The sequence below is a fragment of the Pelodiscus sinensis genome, chromosome 13 (assembly GCF_052426305.1).
Source record: "Pelodiscus sinensis isolate ZL-2025 chromosome 13, ASM5242630v1, whole genome shotgun sequence".
Taxonomy (NCBI): Eukaryota; Metazoa; Chordata; order Testudines; family Trionychidae; genus Pelodiscus; species Pelodiscus sinensis.
The window spans coordinates 14311103-14337484 of NC_143064.1; the positions used below are offsets into that span (position 1 = coordinate 14311103).

General features: G+C 44.1%; 1 protein-coding gene across 1 annotated transcript; it reads right to left on the reverse strand.

The window, feature by feature from the left end:
• Window positions 1-7532: 7532 nt before the first annotated feature.
• CD40LG (CD40 ligand) lies at window positions 7533-25130 on the reverse strand. The gene is made up of 5 exons (XM_006115469.5): window positions 24891-25130; window positions 22893-23030; window positions 18435-18480; window positions 16641-16706; window positions 7533-9008 (listed from the first exon to the last, which is right to left on the reverse strand). The coding sequence occupies exons 1-5, from the start codon at window positions 25056-25058 to the stop codon at window positions 8638-8640; spliced, it is 789 nt and encodes a 262-aa protein (XP_006115531.2). The 5' UTR covers window positions 25059-25130; the 3' UTR covers window positions 7533-8637.
• Window positions 25131-26382: the final 1252 nt, after the last annotated feature.

Consider the following 26382-nt stretch of genomic DNA (forward strand, 5'->3'; position numbering starts at 1 on the left):
GAGTGTGGTAAATAAGGATGAGGGCAGAACAGTCCTACAGAGTGATCTGGATTCAATACATTTAATACACCTAGGAACAAGGAACACAGAACTACTGACTGGAAGACTGTGTCCTGGTAAATGATTCTGAAAAGAAATAGGTGCATGATCAAATGCATCATCTCGAAGAAGTTCACGAATCTGAGGACTAGCAAAGACACCTTCCTTTATCTTAGCTTCACTTAACCTTGGAAATTTTCCACGGAGGTACTTGAAAGCTGCTTGTGTTTTGTCCATGGCCTTGACAAAGTTCTTCATCAGACCCAGCTTGGTGTGTAAGGGTGGTAACAAAAGCTTCCTTGATTCAACAAGTGGTGGATGCTGAACATTTTCCTCCCAGGCTCCAATGACTATCGGAGTGGCCAATCTATCTTGATGTAGTGGGAATCATAGCAGAAGTTATCTGCACTGTTGACACAAGTACGAGGCATCTCTGCTCACTTTGGCTAAACAGAAATGTGTCCCTTTGCAAAATCAAACACTGACAAATAAGAGAGCACGACACTGTATGATTTCTAGCGCTGATATAGGGCAATTTGTTCAGCAGAGTGATGTAAGCTTCCTTATGATTGCATCATCCATGACTTCTAGGAATAACATGATGCAATTCATATCATGTATGACGCAATACCAGCTTCAGATTGCATCATTCATTGTTTTGCCTAAAAAGCAAGTACTGTCCAAACCCAGTCATAGATTTATTCATAGATCCAGTCAAAGATGTATTTTAGTCATTTCTGGTTTAAATTGAGATCCCTTCCCTTTATAACTCACTTATCCTCTGCCATTCGCAAGTCAAGGGTATATACTGACCCAATAGCATATCTTGAAAACTAGAGCCAATCAACAATTTTAAGCATCATTTTCGTTCTCAGTAACCCAGAATTAGTAAAGTTTGACTATATTTATTTCAGAAGCATTTTGGCTGTAGAGCAAATTGTATCAGGCCATGAAGGTAAATAATTAATATTGCAACACTTACACAGTCCTTTGCAAAGGCTTGATCCAAAATGTCAAATCCAAAAAGCATCAATGTCCTTACAATATTTTATTCAAATGTGTGGGAAGGTGGTAATACTTGCTTATGACACATCTTGCAGAGTGGCTAGATCTTGGTTCCCATCTATATTAATTATCATTCCTGCCATATGCCATATTTAGCAGTAACTTGTAAACTAGCGTCTGATGTTCAGCCTTCTGAGAACTGTAGAAAAGAACTAATTAAGTATGGAACTAGTCTTTGTTCACTAACTGAATAGCATCACTACTCAGGTCTGTTCAGAAATTAGAAAATCGAAACAAGGCTGAAACAATCATCTTGTTTCAAAAGGTGTGTAAAGGCTACTGATGGATCAGAAACATCTGATGATGTTAGGAGGGTAGAGTGCATGAAGAAGCTTTTACACCCAACAATTCCTCCACATGAAGCTATTTGCGTTAATAAATAACTCTTCCTTTTGCAACCTTGCTTGCAAAAGCATATGGACTGGGCCACACTAAGTAAATTATAAAAACAATCAGTAGTCCTGTGGCACCTTAGGGCATGTTTACACTAACAAGGCAAGTGTTCACACTACCAAGTCTGTTATTTTGAAATAATGGGCTTGTTATTTCAAAATAGTAACTCCTGCTTGTGAAGAGGAATAAGCTTATTTTGAAATAGTTATTTTGGGTGTTATTTCAAAATAACTTATTTTAAAATAACCTGTTAGTGTAGACATACCAAACAGTATGTCTACACTTGCCCCCTAGTTTGGACTAGGGAGGCAAATGAAGCATACCAAAGTTGCTAATGAAGCGTGGGATTTAAATATCCCGCACTTGATTAGCATATTCGCGTCCAGTCGCCATTTTAAAATCCGGTACCCCGAATTAACCTGCCACATGTAGATGCGATAGTCCGATCCAAAACCCTTCCCTCGAATTAACTGTTACTCCTCATTAGCACAAGATATTTAAATCCCGTGCTTCATTAGCAACTTCGGTATGCTTCATTTGCCTCCCTAGTTCGAACTAGGGGGCAAGTGTAGACATACCCTTAGAGACTAACAAAAATATACATATAACTCCAACAGTTGACAGGTACCTTTTTTTCTGTTATAAATAACTTGGTTTCTGTTATTTCTACTCCAGCTCATCATCTTAGGAAGTGGGTTGTGCCCATGAAAACTCATGATTCTATATATATTTTTGTTAGTCTCTGAGGGTATGTCTACACATTAGAGTTATTTCGGAATAACAGCCATTATTCTGAAATCATTATGCGAGCATCTACACAGCAATTCCATTATTTTGAAATAATTTCAAAATAATGGATGGCTTATTCCAACTTCTGTCAACCTCATTCTACGAGGAATAACGCCAATTCCAAAATAGCTATTTCGAAATAAGGTGTGTGTACATGCTCCACTTCTGCTATTTTGAAATAGCCCCTCACCAGGGCCATTCTAAGTTATTCCTCCTGGGGCTCTAAATTGAGATAGCACGTCTACATTAGGGAAGCCTGCCTCAGACTAATTTTGAGGCTTCCCTGCAATGTAGATGTGCTATTTTGAAATAAGCTATTTCGGAATAACTATTCCAGAAATAGCTTATTCCAGAATATCTGTGCAGTGTAGACGTAGCCAGAGGTGCCACAGGACTGCTCGTTGATTCCAGATCAGTTATCCCATTTGTCAAAGTCATTTTGAATGTTAATTCTGTGGTCTAAAGTGCTTGCAGCCACTCCCAGTGTCGTGTCATCCACACATGTTATAAGCATACTCTCCACTCTGTTATCAAAGTCATCACTGAAGTGGACAAGCAATTGATATGAACTCCCCAGTGCAATGATGTGGCAAAAAGGACTAACGTGATCCTTGGATGTAGCGTAGGAGTAGTGAGACGGGTTTACCTTCTGTTTATGGCATTAGTGAGGTCAATACTAGATTATTGCATCCATTTCTAGTGTCCACATTTTAGCAAGGATGTTGAAAAATTGGAGAGGCTACAATAAAGAGCTGCAAAAATGATTCAAGGGCTGGAGAAACCATCTTACAGTGAAGCAGTTAAAGAGCTCAATCTGTTAAGCTTATCAAAAAGAAGACTGAGATGTAACTTGACTATGTTGTCAAGTAACCTTCATGTTGACAAAGCACTGGATACTAAAGAGCCTTTTAATCTAGAGGAGAAAGTCAAAGCAAAATGTGGAGCTATATAAATTAAAAATGGAGACATTCTAGCCACTGAATTATTTAAATTCCATCAAAATGTAAGAAGCCACATTGCTGCTGTACACTAAAGATATTATCTGGTTCAATAAATTCATAGAATTGTAGAGCTAGAAGGGACCTCAAGAGGTCTTATAATCCAGTCCCTTGCACTCAATTATGGTATATAGGAATAAGGTAGACTTCCTATAAATAATTTGCAGGCACTCAAGTGGTGTCCACATGTTATCGGAAACCACTGACCACAGTATTATGCATTAAGATAAGCATCTTAAGTTTGCATGTAATTAAAGAACTTAATTATCTGTGAGCCAGCTGTGCCCAAAGAGTGTCTTATTATTTTTGTCATGTAATGACCTTGCTAGACACAAAACTAATTATAGCAAATGTTGCTGTATCTGTAATACAATTACACACTGATAAATATGGCCATTGCTGTTCTTAATTCATTGAATATACCAAAGTTCCAACAGACTACTTCATTTGTAACTATCATAGCATTTCTGTGAAAACATTATAGCTGGATTTACAACAATTTGGCTGAAAATTGCTTTTTGTTGTTGTTTTTCATGCAACAAAGAAAACACAAAATACATTTTTGTCAGATCAAAAGGGGTCACCTCTCAGGGCAGCATATTTGCATTTCTTTATAATGAATTAATGACCATGGGGGCATGTCACCTGAGTGGACCCATTGTGTATTTTGTGACATACAGTCAGTCAGGTCTTAAGTGAATTCCCTACTAATACCATCCACCTGGCAATCTAACATTGATTAATGACCTCCAGGTTTTCAAAGCAACAACTCAAGCCAGCATAATGACCCACTTCAAGGCCAAGCAACATGGCAAATAGGTCCTGGGACAAGAATCTTCCAACTCCACATTGAGGGACTTTCCTGGGTGACGTGGGAAAGTCCCATCTGTCCTCATCGTACAGCTGTCACTACTGTCATGATGCATTGTGGGAAAGTATCCCAGAGTCCTCCACCTCCTTCCCAAACCCATCCTCATCCTGCTGTCCCTGGCGGGGTGACTGAGGGGAGCTTTGCAGCTGAAGGGAATGGTGCACTATGGGATTGCCGCCGGAGGGCTGCCAGGATGGTGTCAGCGTACACTGCGTCACATTGTCATCTCCTCAGCCCCAGGACCTTGGCCTGGACAGGAGCCATTCTGGCCATGAAGTGACACACGCCACTCCCTGGGCCCTCTGATTGGATACTCGACCTGCTTGCCCACGTGTTGGGACAGACTAACCAATCAGAGCTCTCTCCTCAGCAACTTCAGCCTCTCCCAGCTGGAAGAGGTGAGCAAAGAGCCCCACCCCCTCCTGTGGGTAGTGGAGCTGGATGGTGCCTCTGCCCCCCAGCAGCATCACCTGGGAAGTGGGGTGTGAACAGCTCCCGGCACCACCCCCTGCCCACAAGCTGGATGCGGGAGGTGACCCACTGCAGTCCCTTGGTCTGGGAGAGGAGTGTGACGAACCCAGGAGTGGGGGGCTGGATTTGGGGGTGACAACTAAACAAATGGGGAGACCAAACTGAGGGGAGACTAATGGGGCTGAACTAAAGCAGAGTAAGGGGTCTGGACTGAGGTGTCTGAACTAAGGGTGTGGCTGGAGGGCTGAGCTGAGGAGGGGCCCGAACAGACAGGGCTGAGGAGTCTGAATTGAGGAGGTTACGGGCAGGGCTGACCTGAGTGGGGGATGAACAGATGGGGATTGAGGGGGGCTGACCTGAGGGAGAAGTGGGGAGGGAGGACTGAATAAATGAGGCTGAACTGAGGTGCTGGGCTCTGAGGGGAGCTGATGCAGGTAGGAGGAGTAAAGGGCTGAAGTGAAGGTTTGAGGGCTGAGGGGGCATGAACTGATGAGGGATGGGGGGTGCTGAACTGATGGGGTGAGACTGGAGGGGGCAGAATTAACTGCTAGGCAGAGGATGGGCAGATGTGAGGGAAAGAGCTTCTGCAGCAGGGACCAGAATCACCTTTCCCAATGTATTTGGGAGAGCAGACAACTCTCTCTCTCTCTCTCTCTCTCACACACACACACACACACACACACACACACACACACACTTCTGTCCCACAGAAAAATCAGTCGGGGCCACACAAAAGTGAGAAACAAACACCCACACCCCCACACACAAACAAACAAACAAACCACCTCACTGACATGGTCCCCAACTGAGAAGCAGAAAGACACTCCGCCACAGTCCCTCACACACCAGAGCTGGGGGCGGGCCAGGCTAGTAGCTTTTGTGGGGGGACTGTTCCACAATCTCTGAGCAGCCCCCGGGAAAGCTGTCCCTCACACAAAGGAGCTTTACCCTTCCTGCAGCGAGTCCTTTCGCGGACTCTCTGGAAGTGTTGACCACTGTCTTCATCGCAGGGCTGTGGGCTCTTTTAGATGTCTTGGGCCAAGGCCTTGGCGATCCTTGATCGTAGTGCTTTCCTCTGTCAACTTTCCCAGGTGAGAAGCCAGTAACTCATAGCTGACTGCTGCAGAGACCTGTTTAAATCCCCTGCTTCAGGGACAGAACCCTAGGTCAGTTCCCTGGTTCCCAGCTGCAGCTGATCTTCTGCTCTGAGTTATCTGCTGCCCATTCTCATTTAATCTTTTAGACTGGGAGTTTGATTTCTATGACAATGTGAAATGATTTTGAAAACTCCATAAGTTTCCATTGTGCTAAATATCCCATCTTGGTTTTTATTTTACTATTGGTTGTTGAATGCAACAGATGGGTCTGTTATATGCTGCAACTCCCTGTTCCTCCCCAGTGCAGGAGCCATTGCAGAACTGGGAGTTGCAATCACAAGACAATCTGTGAAAAGTAACTATCCAATAGTCCTCAGTTTTGTTCTCCAACGGGCTAATAGTGGCTGGCAGCCAATGAGGGTACATATATTTGCATGCTATGTCATTATTACACACAGTCAGTATTCAATTAAGAGTCCCTAAAACAATCAGTGTGAAGAATATTCTTAAATGGGGTTGGGAACTGTAGCTCTGTCTGTAATTGCACTGTGATTGGCTGAGATAATTTCACTTTTCCACTTGTATCTGATGAAGAGTACTTTTTGCAGGAGGAGAAAGTTATGTGGGGGAAAAAAGCTAGGAGGAAACTCATACAGATACACAGGAAATACATGGATAAAGCAAGCACTGGCATATTGTGTATGGCAACAGAGAAAAGTCCTAATCCCTGTCAAACTGCAAGAGTACATATAACATTGAGTGTCATGGCTTCAGTTAGGAAAACATATATAGTAACCCGCAGTGTAAGCATTCAGATTCTAGAGTGTTTGGCAACAGTATAAAACTCTACACTAGATCCCAAATCAGATACTGGAATTATATATATTTTTAAAAAATGCAACTGCTTTAAAAAGTGTATAAAATGAAATTTTATTTGTTAATTTATAGCAGGTACCTCATTTGTAAGACTACAGAGTGCAGATCTCCATATCAATTGTTGTAGCGAGACCGCAAATTAGCTCAGCACCGTGATGTATAAGCAACACAGCGCTTCCTGTTTAGCACTTCAGACTCGACATTCAGTAGCGGGGAACCAACATCACCACACAAATATCACAACAATTGTGTTTATTCCTTTCATACTGTCTGTTTTTCAATGCACTGTTGAGTTGTTCCTTCCCTTTGTCCAGGAATATAAGACAGCTTTAATTAAATAAATAATTTTTACATGATGCATCAAACAAATCCCTTTTCCTGACTCTAATAAAGTTATGCCAACAACACTTACATATTAAAATATTGTTAAATGAGACTGACGGATTCTGAGCATGTCTCTCAGTGACATCAGGGGGCGCAGCATCAGATCTGAAATCTACAGTCAGTGGTATTAGTATGTTCTGTGAGTAAAGACCACTGCTTTCCCTCCCAGACATGGCTGCCTGTTGACGATGGGGCAAGTGACCGTGGAATATTTTATGGGCCAATCTGACAGTCTTTACTCAGGCAGAAATCCTCTGTCCCCATCCTGCAACCCTTACACCAGCAATCTTATGTACTTCAACAGGGTTTCTCCCACAAGCGGACTCTACTTGAGTGAGTCAGAGTTCCAGGATCAGGCCTGCTGAAAAGTCTCTTGCTATTTGGGATCTTTGGGTGCAAGGCGCTAGGTAAATTGATGACTTTATTATATCCCAGATCACCCTCTCCCACAGTCCATGGAAAGGTCGAGGGGTGGGGGAGGGGTAGGAAATCTCAGCAAGGGCATCCCCATATTACTCTTTGTTCCCACATGTTCCCACATGTTCTCTGGGGCTTATCCATAGAGATCCAGTCCCTCTGCCCCTGCTCTACCCCAGTGATGCTAGTGGAGCTGCTCTACCACGACATACTCCGGCTGTGGTAGCCCCAAGAGTCCGTGGAAGTCCCTGCCCAATAGATAATATAGCTTGGAGCTGATCAAATAGGACTAGACAGGGGATCTTGCCCAGCCCAGCCTTCTGCCTTCCCAGTGTGGAAGAAGGATCCATGGAGGAGGGGTGTCCAGGGTGAGGAGAGAAGGGGTAGCAATGTAGGTAGGTGCCCGAGGCCCCCTTCCACATGTCTGTGGGTTGTTCCATGAGCAAAATGTCCCCTCCATTCACAATTCTATACAGGACAGTCTAGGCTTGTGAATGAAATTCATCCTGGGACACTGGGTTATATGTAGCTCACTGAAGCCTGGTTCTGAGCACACGAGGGGCACACAAGCCCTGCTGCTCCAGAGTGAATTTCACCCAGTGTGAACAAGCCTCAGTAAATATCACACAATCATAAACGATCCAAGACTCTGCTGATTGCATATTGTACTTGCACAGAGATGAAAAGAAGGGAAGTGTCAGGTGAAATGTACAATTTAAATGGCAAGCATGTATCATTGGCAGTTACTGGTTAACGGCAGAAATTTGCTGATGGCTTTTTTTCCTAGAGAAGACATTTCTGAACCTTTAAAAATGTTTTCCATTGCTATTTTATAAGCAGATTGAAAAAGAGGTATGCATTATCTATCTGGCTGGAGTCCCTCATGTTGTTTGGAAAGAAACACTCATATTATGTTCTACTAAATGAGCACAATCCACCCTTTTGGAAGTGATGGCACAGGGCATGGAAGGCTTAAATACATATGATACAGATGTGTACAGACATTCCACAGTGAAAAGGAGAGAACAAAGTGCACCCAGGAACAGCTCCAAACGTTCTGTTTCTGTTCTTAGGGTAGGTTCTGCCCTCTTTAATAAATAATAAAATATACAAAACTAGATACAAGAAAACGAAAGATGCAGAGAGACATAAATATTGAAAACCAGGAGAAGTCACTTAGTTTAACAAAGTTGGGATTGGACCTCCTGCAGCTCCGTCCTTCATGGCAGGTCACTTCTCAATAGAGTTTAAACATACCAAAGTATGTGTTTCCATTATCATAGTTCACTTGAGTCGAATCTGTCACGTTAACAAACACCATGTCGCCTTGCCGGAGCTCAAACACTCCTCCCAAGTGAGTGGATTGGAGGGCACAGTAAACACCGGATGCGCTGTGTGTATCCTGTCCCTTTAATAAGAGCCGATCGAATTCCGATGGGAGGTTCAAATAAATAAACACGGTAAATGGTGCCCCAGGTGCTGGTTTGCTGCAGAAGCTGACCTGGGCGTAGATGTAGTAGAGTCCTGCTTCTTTCACCTTCAATTTCCCTCCTTTGTAGGATATCAGGTTACTCATAGGGGCATAGCCCGTTTTCTCCCAGTGCAGCACTGTGGAGGGGAAAAAACATCACTGTTGAGTGGAATGAGTCAGAAATCACATTCCCAGAACAAAATACCATGTGAAAGGTTGGTATGAATGAGATTAGTCCCACCTCGTCTCTCTGGTGTGTATAGACTGTATAAGCGCATAGTGGTAGGAACTGTCTCTCACTAAGGCTGTGTCTACCCTGGCGCGATCTTGTGCCAAAGTAGCCGCTCTTTCGCAAAAACTTGCTGCCTGTCTACACTGGCCATGTGGTCTTGTGTAAGTAAACTGACGTTCTACTGTATAAAATCAGGGCTTCTTGCGCAAGAAATATGATGCTCCCACTCAGGAATAAGCCCTCTTGTGCAACTGTTCTTGCGCAAGAGGCCCGTGTAGACAGGCAACAGGAATTTCTTGCGCAAGAAAGCCCTATGGTTAAAATGGCCATCAGAGCTTTCTTGTGCAAGAGAGCATCTACACTGGCATGGATACTCTTGCGCAAAAGCACATGCCAGTGTAGACGCTCTCTTCTGGAAGAGTTTTTGCATAAGAAGCTGTCAGTGTAGACGTAGCCTAAGCGCATCTACATGCTCCCTGGTACAACTTCCCAATCTTCGTCTAGAGTGCAGGGGAGAAATGGCTGCCTTCCTTCCTGTCCTGCCCACACACTCCTCCTCTGGGCTGAGTGCTGCCCACAGCATAGCCTCCCTCTTTCTGTGCTCCCTCTTCCTGCTTCTGTGCTCCCTCTTCCTGCCCTGGGAGAAAGGGGATTGGTTCTTCATGGCAAGTAGTTGTATCAGTTGTATGGGCTATGGATGAAGGCCCAGTTGGGGAAGGCAAGCTCCAGCCCCGCCCCTTCTGCCCAGGCCCTCCCTTGGAGCCAAGCCCCACCCACCCTAGTCCCAGCCTTCCTAGCCCCCTGGAGGGCTGGGTGCTGCAGCCCTAGTTCTGGCCCCAGCCCTCCCTGGTGGCCAGGGCATGTAGGCAATTTTGGGAAAGCTGTGCCTTCCTGTGCATACATAACCACCACCAGGTGGATTTGAACCTGGGACCTCTGATGCAGAATATAGGAGCCTCTACCTTCTGAGCTAAAAGCCAGCTGGCTCCCAGCCTGTGCTGTAGAGGTCTCTTGGTCTTAACTGTTGCTGTGGTCTAGGTGCCACTGTATAGTAACCACACTAGGTGTGTGGGTTACACCTACACTACTAGACACCCATTTCACATCGTGAAGTGGACCAATGCTGAAGGGAATGATCGGAGCTGGGCTGTGTGCTCTCGGGGGATACTCTATCCCTAGATGGCCACACTTTGGCTCTGCTGTGTTATTTATACCTAGGAAGGAAGTTGGGTTTTTTTTGGTTTTTAAGCTACACTGTCCCCTCTAATTGACCTGGTATGTGGCTTAGCATTTGGCTTTCTTCACACAGCAAGAAACAGTCATGGTTAGAACGGCGAGGAGTCCTGTGGCACCTTATAGACTAACTGAAGTGAAGGAGCATGCATCTGACGAAGTGGGTCTTTGCCCACGAAAGCTTATGCTCCTACACTTCAGTTAGTCTATAAGGTGCCACAGGACTCCTCGCTGTTTTTGCAGATTCAGACTAACACGGCTACCCCTCTGATACTTGACAGTCATGGTTAGAGTATGTTTTGTTGCAAATAAAGACAAAGAGCCAGAGTCTCAGCTGGTGTAAATGGGCATAGCTCCACTGAAGTCAGTGCAACCTCCCAGTGCTCAGACATTGCCTTTGAGAGGAGCTGATGTAACCCACGTCTGCGGGGTGTGGGTCGCTGTCCCATGCAGAAGCACTGAAATCACTTACAGAGGGAGAGCGAATGAGTCTGCTCTACAGCCCGAACTGAGTGCCACATGGCTTTTAGCTCAAGCAGTAGAGGCTCATGCACTAAGCTCCAGAGGTCCCAGGTTGGGTTCTGTCTCTCAGCATTACACTGACTCCACCACAAAGGTAACAGGTTCTGACATTTGTTTTTGACCCGTGTACTCTATTTAGGTTCCTCCTTCCATCACCCTCTTCCAGCTACTGAAGAGGGCGAGGATCAGGCGAGGAAGTATAAAAATAAACTTGCTAGAGGTTTAATTCTCCGGTTGCCGTGGGTGCCTCGGAGCCTATCAACCAACACACCATAAATGGTCTTGTGGCAAAATACAAATCTCCACCAACAGCATCTGCATCTGGTCTGTGCTGCACGCTCGTCTGGGCCAGTGGGTGTGTGCCAGCTGTTATAGCTAGTGGGGGCGGGGACGTGGAGGTGTTCTGCCCAGGACACTTTGGGAGTACATCCTTATGCAGGTAAAATGCCCATTAGAGTAAAAAACAGCTGTGTAAAAGAATGCAGGTGCAACCTTTGTTTGGCTGACTCATAGACCAATATTGAGCACTGCTGTGGATTCGAGGGATTTTATTTAGCAAGCCCTGCAATGATGTTTTTCTTAGGAGTATATATAGGTGTATGTGTTTGAAAGAGAGAGAGCATGTGTGTATGTAAAGGGGCATGGATGTGTGCATGTGTCTTAAAGAGTAACACCATTCAATTTCAGTAGCACAACTGGGATCAGACTGTTACCTCCTCTATCTACTTGGCATGCTTCTACATGATTTCGCCTTTTAAAGCAGGGGTGGGGAACCCTTTTGGGTTCAGGGGCAACTGACCCACAGAAAAATCAGAATGAGAAGCAAAACAAAAACAAACAAACAAATAAATAATTTTTAAAAATCCCCACACCAGAGTCTGGGGGTGCCTAGGCTAGTGTATTTTGTGGGTTCCAGCCCTGTGGGGGTTTGGCCGGGGGACTGAAGCACCAGCATGGGCTCCCAATGCTGGGGGATGAACTCCAAGTCTCGGGAACTGGATCTGGGCAAGCTGGGAGCCACATCCAGCCCCTTAGCCTTAGTTTCCACACCCCTGTTATAAAGACATTCTTGAAAATGTGTTTGGCCCCTTTTGGGAGGGCACAGCAAAGAAATGAAACCCATTCGGATACTTTGTTTTAATCTCCAGAAACAAAAAAGCCTCTCTCCTGTAGAACATGATGTATGATAAGCAATTAGAGTCCATCTGCGCAGCCGGCTGCAGTGTCTCTCAGGCCCCCCAGCTACAGACTTTGCCTTGCTCTAGAGCACTAAAAACAGCTGTGGAGATGTTGCAACTTCGGCTCTGAAGCCCACCCTGCTCCTTCAGCCTCCCGCCTAAGTGCCAGCCAAACCCGTTAGGACATGTCGACCAGCAAACAGACAGTCGTGGCTGAACCGCGCCAGGCTGCTCCACTGTTGTGAAGATTCTGGACGCAGGCTGGAAGCTGGGCTGTGGGACCCTGTGAGCTGGGAGGGCCCTCGAGCTCAGACTCCAGCCTGGGCCTGGAAGTCTAAGCAGCCTCAAAACAGCATGAGTCCTGCGAGGCAAAGTTGGTTTAGTTGCTGTTTAGACATCCCAATGGAGAGCTTTTTTCTCCGAGGGCCTGGTCCTGTGCCCATTGAAGTCAATTACGAAGTTCCCCTTGAGCTCTTCAGGGCAGAATCAAATCCTATTGAAGTTCACTGAGCAAATATGCATTTCCAACCAGGCATTTTAAAAAAAAGTCTTAAGCGTGATAATCAGATAAGGAAGTACACAGTCGCTCTCTAAAGGGGAGTACGCAACATCTACATTAACGGGGAAGGTCGACTTAAGATACATAACTCCAGCTATGTTAATTACACAGTTGGAAGGAGTGTATCTGAAATCACTGTCCACACAGCAGGAGGAGCAAGAGTACCGGTGCCAGTAAGGTCACCCTATCAGTTTGAATTAGTGGGTCTTCACTAGACCCTCTAAATCAAATCTTGGAAGACTGACCATGGCAGTGTCGATCTCCCATGTAGCATAGATATGGCCTAAGGGTTTCGGAAGTTTGCTAGGCCTGATGGAGTCCTGAGAGTGGCATTAACGCACAGAATAAAATTTAAACCACCACAGGCTGATCTTAATTTAGGATACAAAATCAATCCTACTGAAGGATCAGACCCTATGATTGTTCCAGAGCAAGCTATGTGTTGAGTGACCTACTATAATCCAGGAAAGAGAAGAGAATGAACTCCAGCTTTGGACGTGACTATGAAAATAATATCCAGTATCGCTGTTTCTAACCACCGCACACAGAACCCCACCCCTCATAAACAGAAAGACCATTCACTGCAGTGGGTGCAGAATGGGTATCTTGTCCTTTGATAGGAAGTTCTGTTAGTGAAGGAATAATCCAGCAATGAGATCTTTACATGTGCAAGTTACTGTCTAGTTCACTTGTTCCCTGATGGCTGAGTCTAAGCAAGAGTCCCAACCAAACTAGTACATTTTTGGGCTACTTTACATTAGAAGATCAGTAGGATCCCAGGGAGTTTTTTAATGTAGTAGCGTCTTCTATGATTTTTTTCCCTGTTACTAAGTTTTCCCCACAGCTCTGGGTTGAGCAAATGGAATAATGGCTACGTGAGCTGTAGAGTCACAGATGGAAAGAGCAATTACTGTTTACTGGTAGTTACTCCAGAATAAACTGAAACGTGCTTAGGGTTACAGATTTTTACCAGATTATAGGCTTGATCTCACAAACTCTTACTCATCCACCATTGCTCTTGCAGGATGTGTCCTTAGTTAGAGCCACACTAGGAAATGTACCTCTTCTTAGCGTAGCCAAACCAGTGCTGAACAGGATATAAGTGCGAGCGTACCCAGGACAACAATGTCTTTGGCACAGATTCAGAAAACTGCTCTAGGTAAACGTAACTGAGATGGTGCAGAACAAGACTCAGGTGTGTTTACACTTTCATTATAGGCACTCAGGGTATGTCTACACTGCAGTTAGATACTGTGGGGCTGACCTGTGCCAGCTGGCCCAGGCTCATGGGGCTTAGGGGCTGTTTAGTTGCAATAATTCTGGGACTTTCCCACTCCGCAGGGTCCTAAAATCTGACTCCAGCCTGAGCCCAAACATCTTCACACTTGTGGGGGTTTTAATTGTGGTGTAGCCAGACCCTGGAAAGCCAGTGGCCATCAATGCCTTATCTAAGGAAGGCTCTCTCTGTTGATATCAATGGTGGGAAAGTGTAGACAGCCCTGGGAAAAGTGAGATGTTTTGTGTGATTACAGACTGCTCTCATGACTAAGGGTTTGCAGGAATAGGCCTTGTTTGGAACTTACAGTTTAGCAAGGGGTATTAATTCTGCATACCACGAACTTAGTCTTCCCTTAAAAAGCTCTTACTCTCTCTACTCACAGTCCCCTGAGATGAGACTATTCTTCATTTAGCAGGCTTTCTTGTAAAAATGACCACCAGAAATAACCTTAGGAAAAGTGCATGCACCTATTCTACCCTGTGTACACTACACACACACACACATGCACTCTTATTCTACCCAGTTCTGCCCCCCTTCATCATGCATGACATGCCGACAAGATCAAATGTATTTTAACCAGGCTTCAGCAGGATGGTGATTCCATCCACAAACAATGACATTATTTCCTTTTCTCCAAGAACACCCATTATTTATTTTTAGGAAACACGATTTAAAAAATAGAAAACAACCAGTACTGAAGCAAAAGGGAAAATGTTCATTGGGAGGTTAAAGGTATGCTGGAATTATTGTCTTCTAATTTATTATAGCTCTTCAGTTTCGCTTCCCACAGGACTGAATCCAGCTCACCTTACTCCAGTGCATTGGCACATGGGAATTCAGGATAAGGCAAGCAGGAGTTAGCCTACATGCAATACCATCATAATCAAGAACAATGCTCTACATAGTTTGACCCCCGGAGAGTAAAACCCCACACAGCAAAATGTGTGTCCAGTGGTTAGAGCAGAGAGCTGGGACTCAGGAGATGGGAGTGCTATTCCTAGCTCTGCCTTTGGCCAGCTAGATGTCCTTAGGCAAGTCATATCAACTCTCCATGCCTCAGTTTCCCCCTCTGTAAAATGGGAATAATGCTCTTCTCCTACTTTATAAAGCGTTTTGAGCTCTACAGAAAAAAGCACGTTTAAAGAGTCAAATATTGTCACTGACTCACAGAAATGGAGTGCTTGAGGGGGCCTCAAGAAATCTCCTAGTCCAATCCCATATGCTGAGCCTGACTAAGTAAACCTAAACCTGCAAGTGTTTGTCCAACCTCTTCTTAAAAACCTTCAGTGATAGAGATTCCACAACATTCCTCGGAAACCTGTCCTGAACCTAACTAGTTCTGTAGTTAGGAAGTTTTCCTAATATCTAACCTAAGTCTTCCTTGCTGCAGATTAAGTCCATTATTTGTTATCCTACAGTCAGTGGATGTGGAAAACAATTGATCGCAGTTCTCTTTACAACAGCCTTTAACATATTTGAAGGCTGTTCTCAGGTCCCTTCAGTCTTCTTTTCTCAAGACTATCCTTGCTTAGGTTTTTTAAATCTTTCCCCCTAGGTTGGATTACCTAAACCTTTTATCAGTTTTGTTGTTCTCCTCTGGACTAAGTTTATCCACATCTTTCCTAAAGCATGGCACCAAAAAATTGGACATGGTACTCAAGTTTATAAAAGCTGGACAATTACCTTCCAAATCCTATACACAGCACACCTGTTAATACGCACCGGAATAATTAGCCTTTTTTGTAACTGGGTCACATTGTTGACTCATATTCAAGTTGTGACCTACTGTAACCCCAAGATCCTTTTCAGGATTTGGATACTACATCTGCCTGGTCAATTATTCCCCATTTTCTAGTTGTGCATTTAATTTGTCCTTCCAAAGTGAAGTAGTTTGCATTTGCCTTTATTGAATCTCACCTTGTTGATTTCAGACCAATTCTCTAATTTGTCAAGATTAGTTTAAATTCTAATCCTGATCTCCAAAGTGCTTGCAACTTCAGCCAGCTTGCCATCATCGGCAAATTTGATTTGCATACCAGCCGTTCCATTATCTAAGGCAACGATTCTCAAACGTTTTGGTCCACAGCCCACCTCACTCAACGCAGACCTTTCTGCAGACCACCACCCAACCACTTATGATGACAAAATGGGTACAGGAGAGAGTGGGGTCTGTCCAGGAGATAGAATGAAGGAGCAGGCTATGTGGGGAGAGTCTGGGAGGGAGGAAGGTGCAGGAAGGGGATGGGGGCAAAGGGTCTGGGCATGAGGGGCATTTGCCGGGCTCCAGGCCTCCCACCACTTCCAGGCACTGCACCCCGAGGTCCCATTGGCCATTATTCCAGCCAATGGGAGCAGCGGGGGAAACTTCCAGGGGAGCAATTTCCTGTGCTGCCATTTCCTCTGCTGTGGGGTGGGAGAGAGCCTGGCAGCAGTGTGTAGAACCACTTCCTTCCCCCGCGGCTGGAACTGGCCTGCAGGGCTCCCCCCCCCAACCTCGCATCAGGAATCCTGCGCTGGAGCTTCAACCTCATGAAAGAAGATGGGGGGGGGAGGGGAAATGGGGCTGGAGTGTCAGCATAGGCTTCCCGCTGTGGGGGTCGCGGACCGTACTTCGAGAACCCCTGATCTAAGGCATTAATGCAAATACTGAATAGTACTGGACCCAGGACTCCATTAGACACCCCATTATGATTATTTCACCACTCCTCTCTCCTTCCCCACCCTCCCCAGTTTGAGAATAGGGTCTGGCAAAGCTGGGTTTCTTACCTGACAGAGACTTGGTGCCATTCTTGAACCCCCTCAGGTGAGCTGAAATTGGTTGGTGCCTGTCATCTACAATTAAACAAAGCCAGCAATTTATTCATGTATTTATCCTTAGTTGTTATCACAGACAGTACAGCTACTACACTGGACGCATCTCCGTGCTGTGTAATCATATTAAAGTACACCAGAGCCAGAATCATCAGAACTGATTTTAAAAAGGCCCATTGCTCACAGAAAACGTGCCTGTCCAATAGAGTCAAAGTCCCCAATCCTGCCGCGAGCCCCATAGAAGCAGACCCCAGTGCCCTTGCTGAGTCCTTCAAGACCAAAGCATAAATTAATATTCAGCCAAACTCTTGACTGCACAAAACATGCAGGAGTTCCCATGTGTAATGCAATTCCCATGTGTAATGCATTCCCATGAGCACAGGAAGGTGGAGATGTTTACATCGCAACAAGTATCACATGTAAGGCAAATGAGGGGACAGACGATATGTTAATTAGCCAACCCCCAGACTCTAGCACCCGGAATTGATGATAAATTGCCAGTAGGTTGCACAGCATAAAGGCGCACCCAGAAGCCAGAGGTGGGATGCTGTGTTCTGCAGTGATTAACCACTTCAATAAGCCTTTTCATGCCCACCACAAGCAGTGTGTGTCAGGGCATGTCAGCGCTACAGAGGGTGGCGCAGGCTCTGACTCCGATGTTGTCCCCGCCCATCCACACACAAAAACCTCCTCGTCCAGGCGTGGTGCTTTCATCCCAGGTTAATAGTCCTCCAGTGCCTTCCCATCATTCCTCATATATCCAGGACAGACACATCTTCCCACAATTTAACAGAGTGGCTCAATTTATTGCAGTACCACACATTGTGAGATGCACCTCAGAAGCCCTTGTGACACCCTTGGGTGAGGATGCAGTAATACAGGCATAGCCTTGCCACGTGGCTGCTCACACCTCAGCTTGCCTATCTTGGATGCTCGGACTCTGGCGCTAATCCCTTGGGCTCCCTCTGCCGAGAAGACATTCCCTTCCCGCCAAGGGATCTGAGAAAGGCACTAGCAGAAACCCACCAGGCAGGACTATAAAACGCAACCACCAATAAGTATTTACATACACTCTTGAATACATTGTGTTTCAATCCTCCCTTTGGTCACAGGTGTAGAGTCTCATTGACTTCCAAAGGGCCGGCTTTAACACACTGGCTTTAATTAGCACCAGGATCTCATTAATTTGTCTGCTACAAATGCTGGCCTTGCAGAGATGATGGGCAGACAATACATAGTAAATAGCTTGGAAAATATTTTCTGCCTGTGTAAACTAAAGGTTTGGCAGCATTGGGGCAATAGTAAAACAGTGCTTCCTTACTGGCTTATATACCAGCAGATTTAGCAAATGAGCATTTGTAGTAGTTTTCCTGGCAAGCACTTTCATGGCATCTTACTTCTTCTAGAGACGTTCTCCTGCCTATGCTATCATGGTGGAACAGCACTGAGAGACCCAAATGCAGAGCAAAGGGAACTTCAAATTTTTCCCCAGAATGGCACAGTAAAACTAAAGGATTGTCATAAATATTAAGACACTGACTCGAGACCTTCTGGAACATCATGAGGTACAAAACCCGCTGCATGGGAGCGCTGCCATTGACTGCTCTGGAGCAAGATCAGGCTCCAAGCACAGTGCAGACTGTTGCCAGACTTCCTATGTTATCTACAGTGTTTTCAATGCAGCAAAGAAAATTGTCTCATGACAGACCTCATTTCCACTTTATTTTCCCAGAATATCAAGAAATGTACCTTTTTGCATTTCAAAGATTGCACCAGGCTTGCTGACTTCTGCATCCTAAAACCAGAACATTAAAAAAGTTTATTCATAGATTCAGAGATCGAAAATCACATTTAATTAGTGTTCAAAACGTAGCGCATCTCATCCTACAATGTGTGTGTCATAACCAGGGCCCTAACAAATTTGCAGTCCGTTTTGGTCAATTTCACAGGTATAGGATTTTAGAAATCATTACTGTCATGATTTTGAAAACAATGCATACTCTGTGGCACCTTCAAAACTAATAAAAAATATATATATAGGATCATGAGCTTTCATGGGTAAAACCCACTTCATCAGGCTAACATGGCTACCCCTCTGAGACCTTCTGTCATAATTTCAGTTATTTAAATCTGAAATTTCACAGTGTTGTAATTATAGGGATCCTGATCCAGAAAGCGTTGTGGAGGGTCACAAGGTTATTCTAGGGTGGTATGAAGAGATTATTATAGGGGTTGTGATACACCTACCTTACTTCTGCACTGCAGCTGGCAGCAGCACTGTCTTTAGAGCTGGACAGCTGAAGAGCAGTGGCTGCTGGCCGGGAGCTTTCCTCAGAAGCAAAGATGGTAGGTATGATATTACCACCCTTGCTTCTGTGCTGCTACCTTCAGAGCTGGGCACTAGCTCAATAGCTGATGCTCTCCATCTGCCCAGCTCTGAAGGCAGCAACCCATGAGTAAGTGTGGCACAGGCTGACATTGCCACCCTAACTTCTGGCCTTCTGCTGGCAGGACGCTACGTTGGAGATGGGCACCTGGCCAACAGCCGCTGCTCTCCAGCTGCCCAGCTCTGAAAGCAGCATAGAAGTAATGGTGGCAATGGTGCAACCTTTTTGGCCAAGACCCCCAATTTGAGTAACGCTGTCTCCCCTGTGAAATATATGTTGTATAGGGTAAAAACACACAAAAGACCAGACTTCATGGGGAGGAGACCAGATTTCACAATCTGTGATGCATTTTTCAAGAACGTGAATTTGGTAGGACCCTCGTGATAGAATCATCCCCTTGGAGTTATCTGTGACCATATAATGATATTCTAGTAAAGAGTCACCGGCACAACTGAGAACAGAGTTTGACACATAATATTTTAGATTTACATGAAACTTTTCATCCTAGCATTGCAGGGGTGTACAAAGGAAATGTAGCCAATTTGGGGAACTAGAATGTAGGATAGCTACCCATAGGTAAACAACATACTACATACTGGATGATGCTTGGTCCTGCCATGAGTATAGGGGACTGGATGACCTCTGGAGGTCCTTTCCAGTTCTATGAGTCTATGATTATAGTGCCAGGGCGGAGAAACTGAATCTTTACTCTTTTGTAAATATCCATACAGAGCAAAACAGTTTGACCGCCCTGAATGCCAATGCATATTAAACTGCACATTATGCCTTTTATCTGATGGGAGGATGAAGAGCTAGTTGCATTAGATGTTTAGAACACTACGGCATACTCTACCTGCAAGCCTCATTAAACAACAACATTCCCACAGGTGGAAAAGATTGGAGAATAGATCCCCCAGTTTTTGTTCTTCTGGCTAACCACCCTGACTTTGCATTAGCAGAATTGACGCTCGTACATAAGCAAAGCGAGCACACCTAACGACGTTAAACAGTGTTCCCGCAAAACAGACACTCTCCCAGTGACATTGGTTATCACTGTTTGGCAAGGTGTGAATAAAAGAAATTAACAATTTATCATAGAGAAAAAATATATGAGATAGAAAAAAAAATCCACAAAGTTCCCATTTTAGGTTTTATAGCATTAAAATGCTGCAATGGGAAAGGTGTATTTGAAAACACTTCGAATGACTGCACAGTGCAATTCAGAAAGTGCGAGGCTTTCGTAGGAGGCTATCTCACACAACTGTAATGCTGGACTCCTCCAAGCCATGCCTACTGGGGGGTACTGACGAGACTAGTCAGTTTCAATCATAATTTGCATTGTTAACTAGAGGATGATGGGAATCCTTCAGAAAGTTTTCTATTTGACTTGGATGGGTTTTAGTTTAGTCCCCTGATGTGCAAACCACCAGAATCCACTTAGCGCTGATAGGAAATGCCAATTTAGTATATCTACTGAACAGAAAAAACACTGCTAACTAATTTTTCCAAGGGATAGGCAGTTAGAGGGCACCTTCCACTAATCTGACGCTAATTCAGAGTTGGTTCTTGTCACCTATTCCATTCATTAGGAAATGCCAGAAGAAACTTTCTGACTATACAAAATGGTTAGTGCCTCATGAATAAGCTCATTGTTATAAAAAAATACTTGATGCTATGTGTCCATGTGGCTGACCTAAAAACTCTGGAGCCATGTGCTTTTTTAGATCTATGCATGGCATTCTCATTATCATTAATGGTACCGCACTTCCACATGCAAACCAAGGACTGTGCAACATCAAGAATCCACCAGGTCAGCATTTTGCATCTAGCACGATTCTCATGCATCTCGAATAAGCTACTGCTTTGCTTCTTCAAGACCTTTTTCCTGCCATGTGTTATATGTGTTGCACCTCAGCCCCAGTCACCAAAAGGAGCATAGAGTCTGGGCTCAGTTCTCAAGCACAATGCAACATGTGTAGTCATCAACACCTGTAAGCGTGGGTGTAAAAATGCGACCAAATTTCACATGGGTGGCATCATTTTACGCCCACCTTCCAAAAATGTTAGTACCGCACAAGGTGCAAGACAGTGGAGAGTCAGCTCTCCTGTGTACTGTTTAGCATATAGGGTCAGATCTTACCAACAACCCTGTACAGTTCTGCATGAAAGCTGATAGCAGAGCAATATCCATAAACAATACAATTATAGGACTGGAAAGGAACTTGACAACTTATTTAGTCCAGTCCCCTGCACTCATGGCAGGTCTGAGTATCGCTAAAACCAGCTCTGACAAGTATTTGTCTAAGCTAGTCTTAAATATCTCCAGTGTTTGGAGATTCAACAACCTCCCTAGGCAATTTATTCCAGTGTTTAACCACCCGGACACTTAGGAAGTTTTTCCTAATGTCCAACCTAAGCCTCCCTCTCTGCAATTTCAGCTCATCACTTCTTGTCCTACTCTTAGAGTTTAAGGAGAACCTTTTTCCTTGGATACAATCTGAGATCAAGTTGCAGGGCATCAGCTTCGTCGCTCCCATTAAGCCAATAAGACTGAGTTAGGGTGTCAAAGTCCTGAGTGCTCTACTGAGAGCACAATCTCTTGTGTACACTTTTGATTGCAAAAAAGAGCAAGTAGTGTGAAGGGCTTAGTCACCCAGCATTTAGTCATCTATATTTTTTCATGGTTAGTGCATCGTAAATATTGTTATGGATATTTTGTTACTCCTGTGTAATAATGATGATGTGTTAAGTGCCACTGGCATACTTTGCACCAGGGTGCTGGAACTAGTGGGGTAGGGCAGTGGTGGGGAACTTAAGGCCCAGGGGCCAGATTCGGCCCTCAAGGCTCAGGGCTCCAGCATTGGGGAGACTGTTATGGCACCGCTCCAGCTCCTCCACCATCTCCACGTGAGGCTGGAGCACATCACGTCTACTAGCCTGGATCCTGCTAGGCTCTGGTGTGGGGATTTTTTTTTTTTTTTTTTGCTTCTTGCTTGTGTGCAGCCCCTGACTGATTTTTCTGTAGGCCAGCAGCCCCCAACCCAAAGAGGATTCCCCACCTGCGGCACCACACCCTGGCATGAAGTGGTTTCCATCCTATGTAGGATTTACAGTTTTGTGTGATGGCTCTCAACATCCCCACTAAAAAAAAATTGTTCCAACGCCATTGCCATGCACTCTATTTAACATGGAAGAGCCATGATCTGGAGCTTATACACTAAACAGACACAATAACTGAACTCTAATATAAATGAGCCTTTCCTATACCTTTGTCTTCAGTACATGATAAATAGTTGCACTCCATTTTATCCTACGTCTGTCAAAAGTTTCATTCCACGCAAATGACCCTCAAACTTTCTTAGACAAACATTCCATTGTCAACTGGGGCAAAATGTGTCAATAAAATTACCAACATGTATTTGTGCTTGTACAATCCGCCTCTATAATGATCTCTTTGGAGGGCCAGATTCTGTTCACACTTCCATTAGAATTCTATTTCCTTCTATGGAGTTATTCTGAATTTAACTCTAATGTAAATGGGATTGGAATCTGGTCCAATGTGTGGAAGGGTACAAATATTACTTTCTAAATACAGCTTTGTAATTGTTCATGTGTGCATGATAGACAGACATCTGTCAGGGATGGTGTAGACGGAGCTTGGTCCTGCCTTGAGGGCGGGGGGCTGGACTCGATGACCTCTCGAGGTCCCTTCCAGTCCTATTATTCTATGATTCTATGCATGCATGAGCGTGCGTGTGTGTGTGCATACGTGGCAATGCAAATCTTTACCAGCAACTTTATTTATTTAACTACCTCTTACCTTGATTAGCAGATCCTGGAATCTGTTTATGATCTCCTTACAGTCCAATAATGATGAATCTGCACCTTCTGGTTTCCGACATTTTTGCATTCTTCTGAGGAACAAATAATCTTCGTGTAAGCTCAACTCCTGTTCCATCTGTCCGTGAGATAATAGAGAGAGTAAACAGACTGCTAGAGGACAAGTGGCAAAGGAAAATAAGCCCATCGTATTCTGAAATGGTATCTCCCGAATTGGTAAGTATCTACACCATCCTTCAAGGGCCCAATCCTGAAGTCCATACTCAAGCAAAACTCCCACTAATTTCAATGGGAATTTTGTCTAAGTAATGGATGCAGGAATGGACCCCACATCAGATTTCTGCATAGAATAAATTACAGCAATTGAAACTTGCTCTCAGAATTTTTGTGTTTAAAATACATTTTCCCCCTTTTCAAAAGGCAGAAGAAGATGAGACTTGGTACCAATGTCTGGGTGCAAATCTTGATGAAGAGCTTGATTCTGACACCCTTACTCCTGTGGAGTAGGACCTTGAATCGCTAATAAGTCCCATTGAAATCACTAAGGCTATACTGGGATGGAAAAGCGCAGACTCTGGCGCCAATCCACATTCCAGTGAACCAAATAGATTTCTTCATGGTCTGTGCTAGTGGATCAAATGCAAGCTCAGAGTCTTAGGACCAGCGATGAATGTAACTTAAAATTTCTTACAGGCACTGTCCTATTGCAACCCGGGTCCCTGCCAGCTGGCTTTTGCCGCAACTCAGCCAGCTCTTGCCGGTGCCGTCAGAGTGCACCCATTTACGTTTACCTCAGCTTGGGACCTTCTCATCGTGAGTAGAGGTGGCAGATTCAGACTCCTTCTATCACGTACATTTAATCTTTTAGACCAAATCAGTCAACGGCGTAACTCAGAGAAGAAACATTCTGTTGCAATAACTAGTCATTACATTCATTGAGACTGACTGTGATGCCCTGTTTCTCTTGAGTAGTGCCATACTACACAAATCATTCCACTCCAATCTGTGGGATGACTTGCACAGTAAGGTGAGTAAAGTATTTACAAACTGATCCACCATATGCAAATATAAACCATTCTTAGCTTTCAAACTACTTTGCCTCTTATAGTTTAACATTAAGAGCCCTGATCCACACTTATTAGGGATCAGTATTAACTCATTTACATCTAAATTATAAATATGCAAACATGTATATTTTAAATTTTAATGAAAAAATATTGTGTGTGCACCTTTTAAGGACAATACATTTTATTCTAAACTGAACTAGGTAATTTCACTTGATTTATGAAACACAGATAGTTCACTTACTGTATATCTTTTTTTTTTTTTTACTACAAATTAGCAAGCATAGGGTAGTCTGGCCGTAGTTTGAATAAGAGCAAACTTGAAAACAGCTTTGAAATGTTGAATTCTTTAAAAAATATTGTTGGAAGCATGAAACATAATAGTTTGGATTGTGCGTATTAAAAAAACAAAACGCCACTCTCCTAAAGTGAAACTTACTACACAATTATCAGAGGCAAATATTATCAAAAAAGCTTCTGAAATCTCTGCCTCATGCTAGGTATCACTGCTGAATCCAAAACACTATCACAAAATAAATATTTCACCTTAATGCCTGAGAAGAGCACAGAATAATTGTCAAGCTATTCAAACCAACCCAACAATATATCATGCTCCTGTCACTGTATTTAATCTGATTGAATAGACAGCTTGGTTTAATTCTACACTACACTTTGCTACTCTATTATCATTTTGTTAATTTAAAGGGGAAATCTTTTTGACAAAGTATCTTTTATTAAATGGAAAACAAAGGCATACACAAGAATGTTTGCGTAATAAATGCTGCTTCTGTGTAAGCACAACTATTTGCATTATTCTGCCTCCTTTTCCACCCTTGCTAATCAGTTTTCTTTGTGCTACATGAAAATCATTGTTAGCACCAGTTCATTTAACAGGATCTTATTTTGGACCTTACCTTATCCAGCTTCATGTGAAGATATAAACAAAAAAGTACAGTCCCAATAGTCTGTGCTATAATAAATACAGTCAGAAAACACATAACAATTTTCATGGTGCTAGGTGAGCTGGTACTGATGGGTCGAGGGGTCGTTGGGCTATAAGGTTCATTCATTCTGTGTTCCATCGGATGGGACCTCCTCTTCAGTAGCTGGGAGCAGGAGCAGCATGAAAACTGTCTTGCTAGCACACTACTGAAGACAGTTAAGGGACAGGTAGCTGTGACAGCCCACACTTCCTGGAAAAAAACCCTTCGTAGTGGGTAGGTTTGTTCATTGCCCTTTCCTACAACAAAAGTGATTTGAACGTTCTTTTGTCATTCACTTCCATACTTTTTCCTATTGCTCTATCAGAAGTCAGTAGAATGGTCTTATTCCATGTATTCATATTTGCCTTGCAACGCTCCTGAAAATAACTCAGTATTTTTTTCCTACTGCGGACAAACAGTTCATGGCTGATGGCTTCAAAGACATGGGAGAACGACTCCACAAGCAAAACTGTTGAATTTCAATGTGGAGAATAAAAGGTTGAGAAACAGTAAGGACCAGCCAAAAAAAAAAAGCATCTTACTTTACTTTTTTGTTTTCCTCAGTGAGGAAGGACCGTTTTGTAGTTAAGGGTCTAGATAGGACTCAGGAAACATGAGTTCCTGGCTTTATCACAGTCTCCCCCTTTGTGACCATGGGCAAACTGCATAATCTCTCTTTGCCGGAGCTCACCATATGTAAAAGGGTGTGTGTGTGTGTGTGTGTGTGTGTGTGTGTGTGTGTAATAATACTTCTTGTGTCTCCTTTGATGGTCTCTCTTTAGAGCCAGGAACGTCTCTTACCATGTGTTGGTAACCTGGAACAATGGGGCCTTTAGGGGCTATCATATTCACAGCCATCGTCTTGGGTATGATATCATCTAGTATCTATTTGCATTTATAGTCACGTTTTCAATGAACCTTAGAACATAAGAACGGCCGTACTGGGTCAGACCAAAGGTCCATCTAGCCCAGTATCCTGTCTACCGACAGTGGCCAACACCAGGTGCCCTAGAGGGGGTGGACCGAAGACAATGATCAAGTGATTTGTCTCCTGCCATCCTTCTCCAGCCTCTGGCAAACAGAGGCCAGGGACACCATTTCTATCCCCTGGCTAATAGCCTTTTATGGATCTAACCTCCATGAAATTATCTAGTTTCTCTTTAAACTCTGTTATAGTCCTAGCCTTCATAGCCTCCTCTGGCAAGGAGTTCCACAGGTTGACTTCACGCTGTATGAAGAAGAACTTTGTTTTCTTAGTTTTAAACCTGCTACCTTCTGACTTGCTGGGATGGCAGAGATGAGGGAAAACGGCATCCTGGGTGCACGTGTATCTTGGCACCAGATGCCTCTCTAGCCTCTCCACCTCTCCCTTCACTCCAGGGCCCTGCTGCTTCCCTTCCCCTTGCCCTGAGCTTACTTCAGC

Coding starts and splice junctions, on each gene's coding strand:
- CD40LG (XM_006115469.5), bottom strand. CDS start 25,058: ATGGAACACAGAATGAATGAACCTTATAGCCCAACGACCCCTCGACCC. Junction 18,481..22,892: donor TCCAGGATCTGCTAATCAAG/GTAAGAGGTAGT, acceptor TTCTGGTTTTAG/GATGCAGAAGTCAGCAAGCC. Junction 9,009..16,640: donor TGGCACCAAGTCTCTGTCAG/GTAAGAAACCCA, acceptor TCCCCTCCACAG/TGCTGCACTGGGAGAAAACG.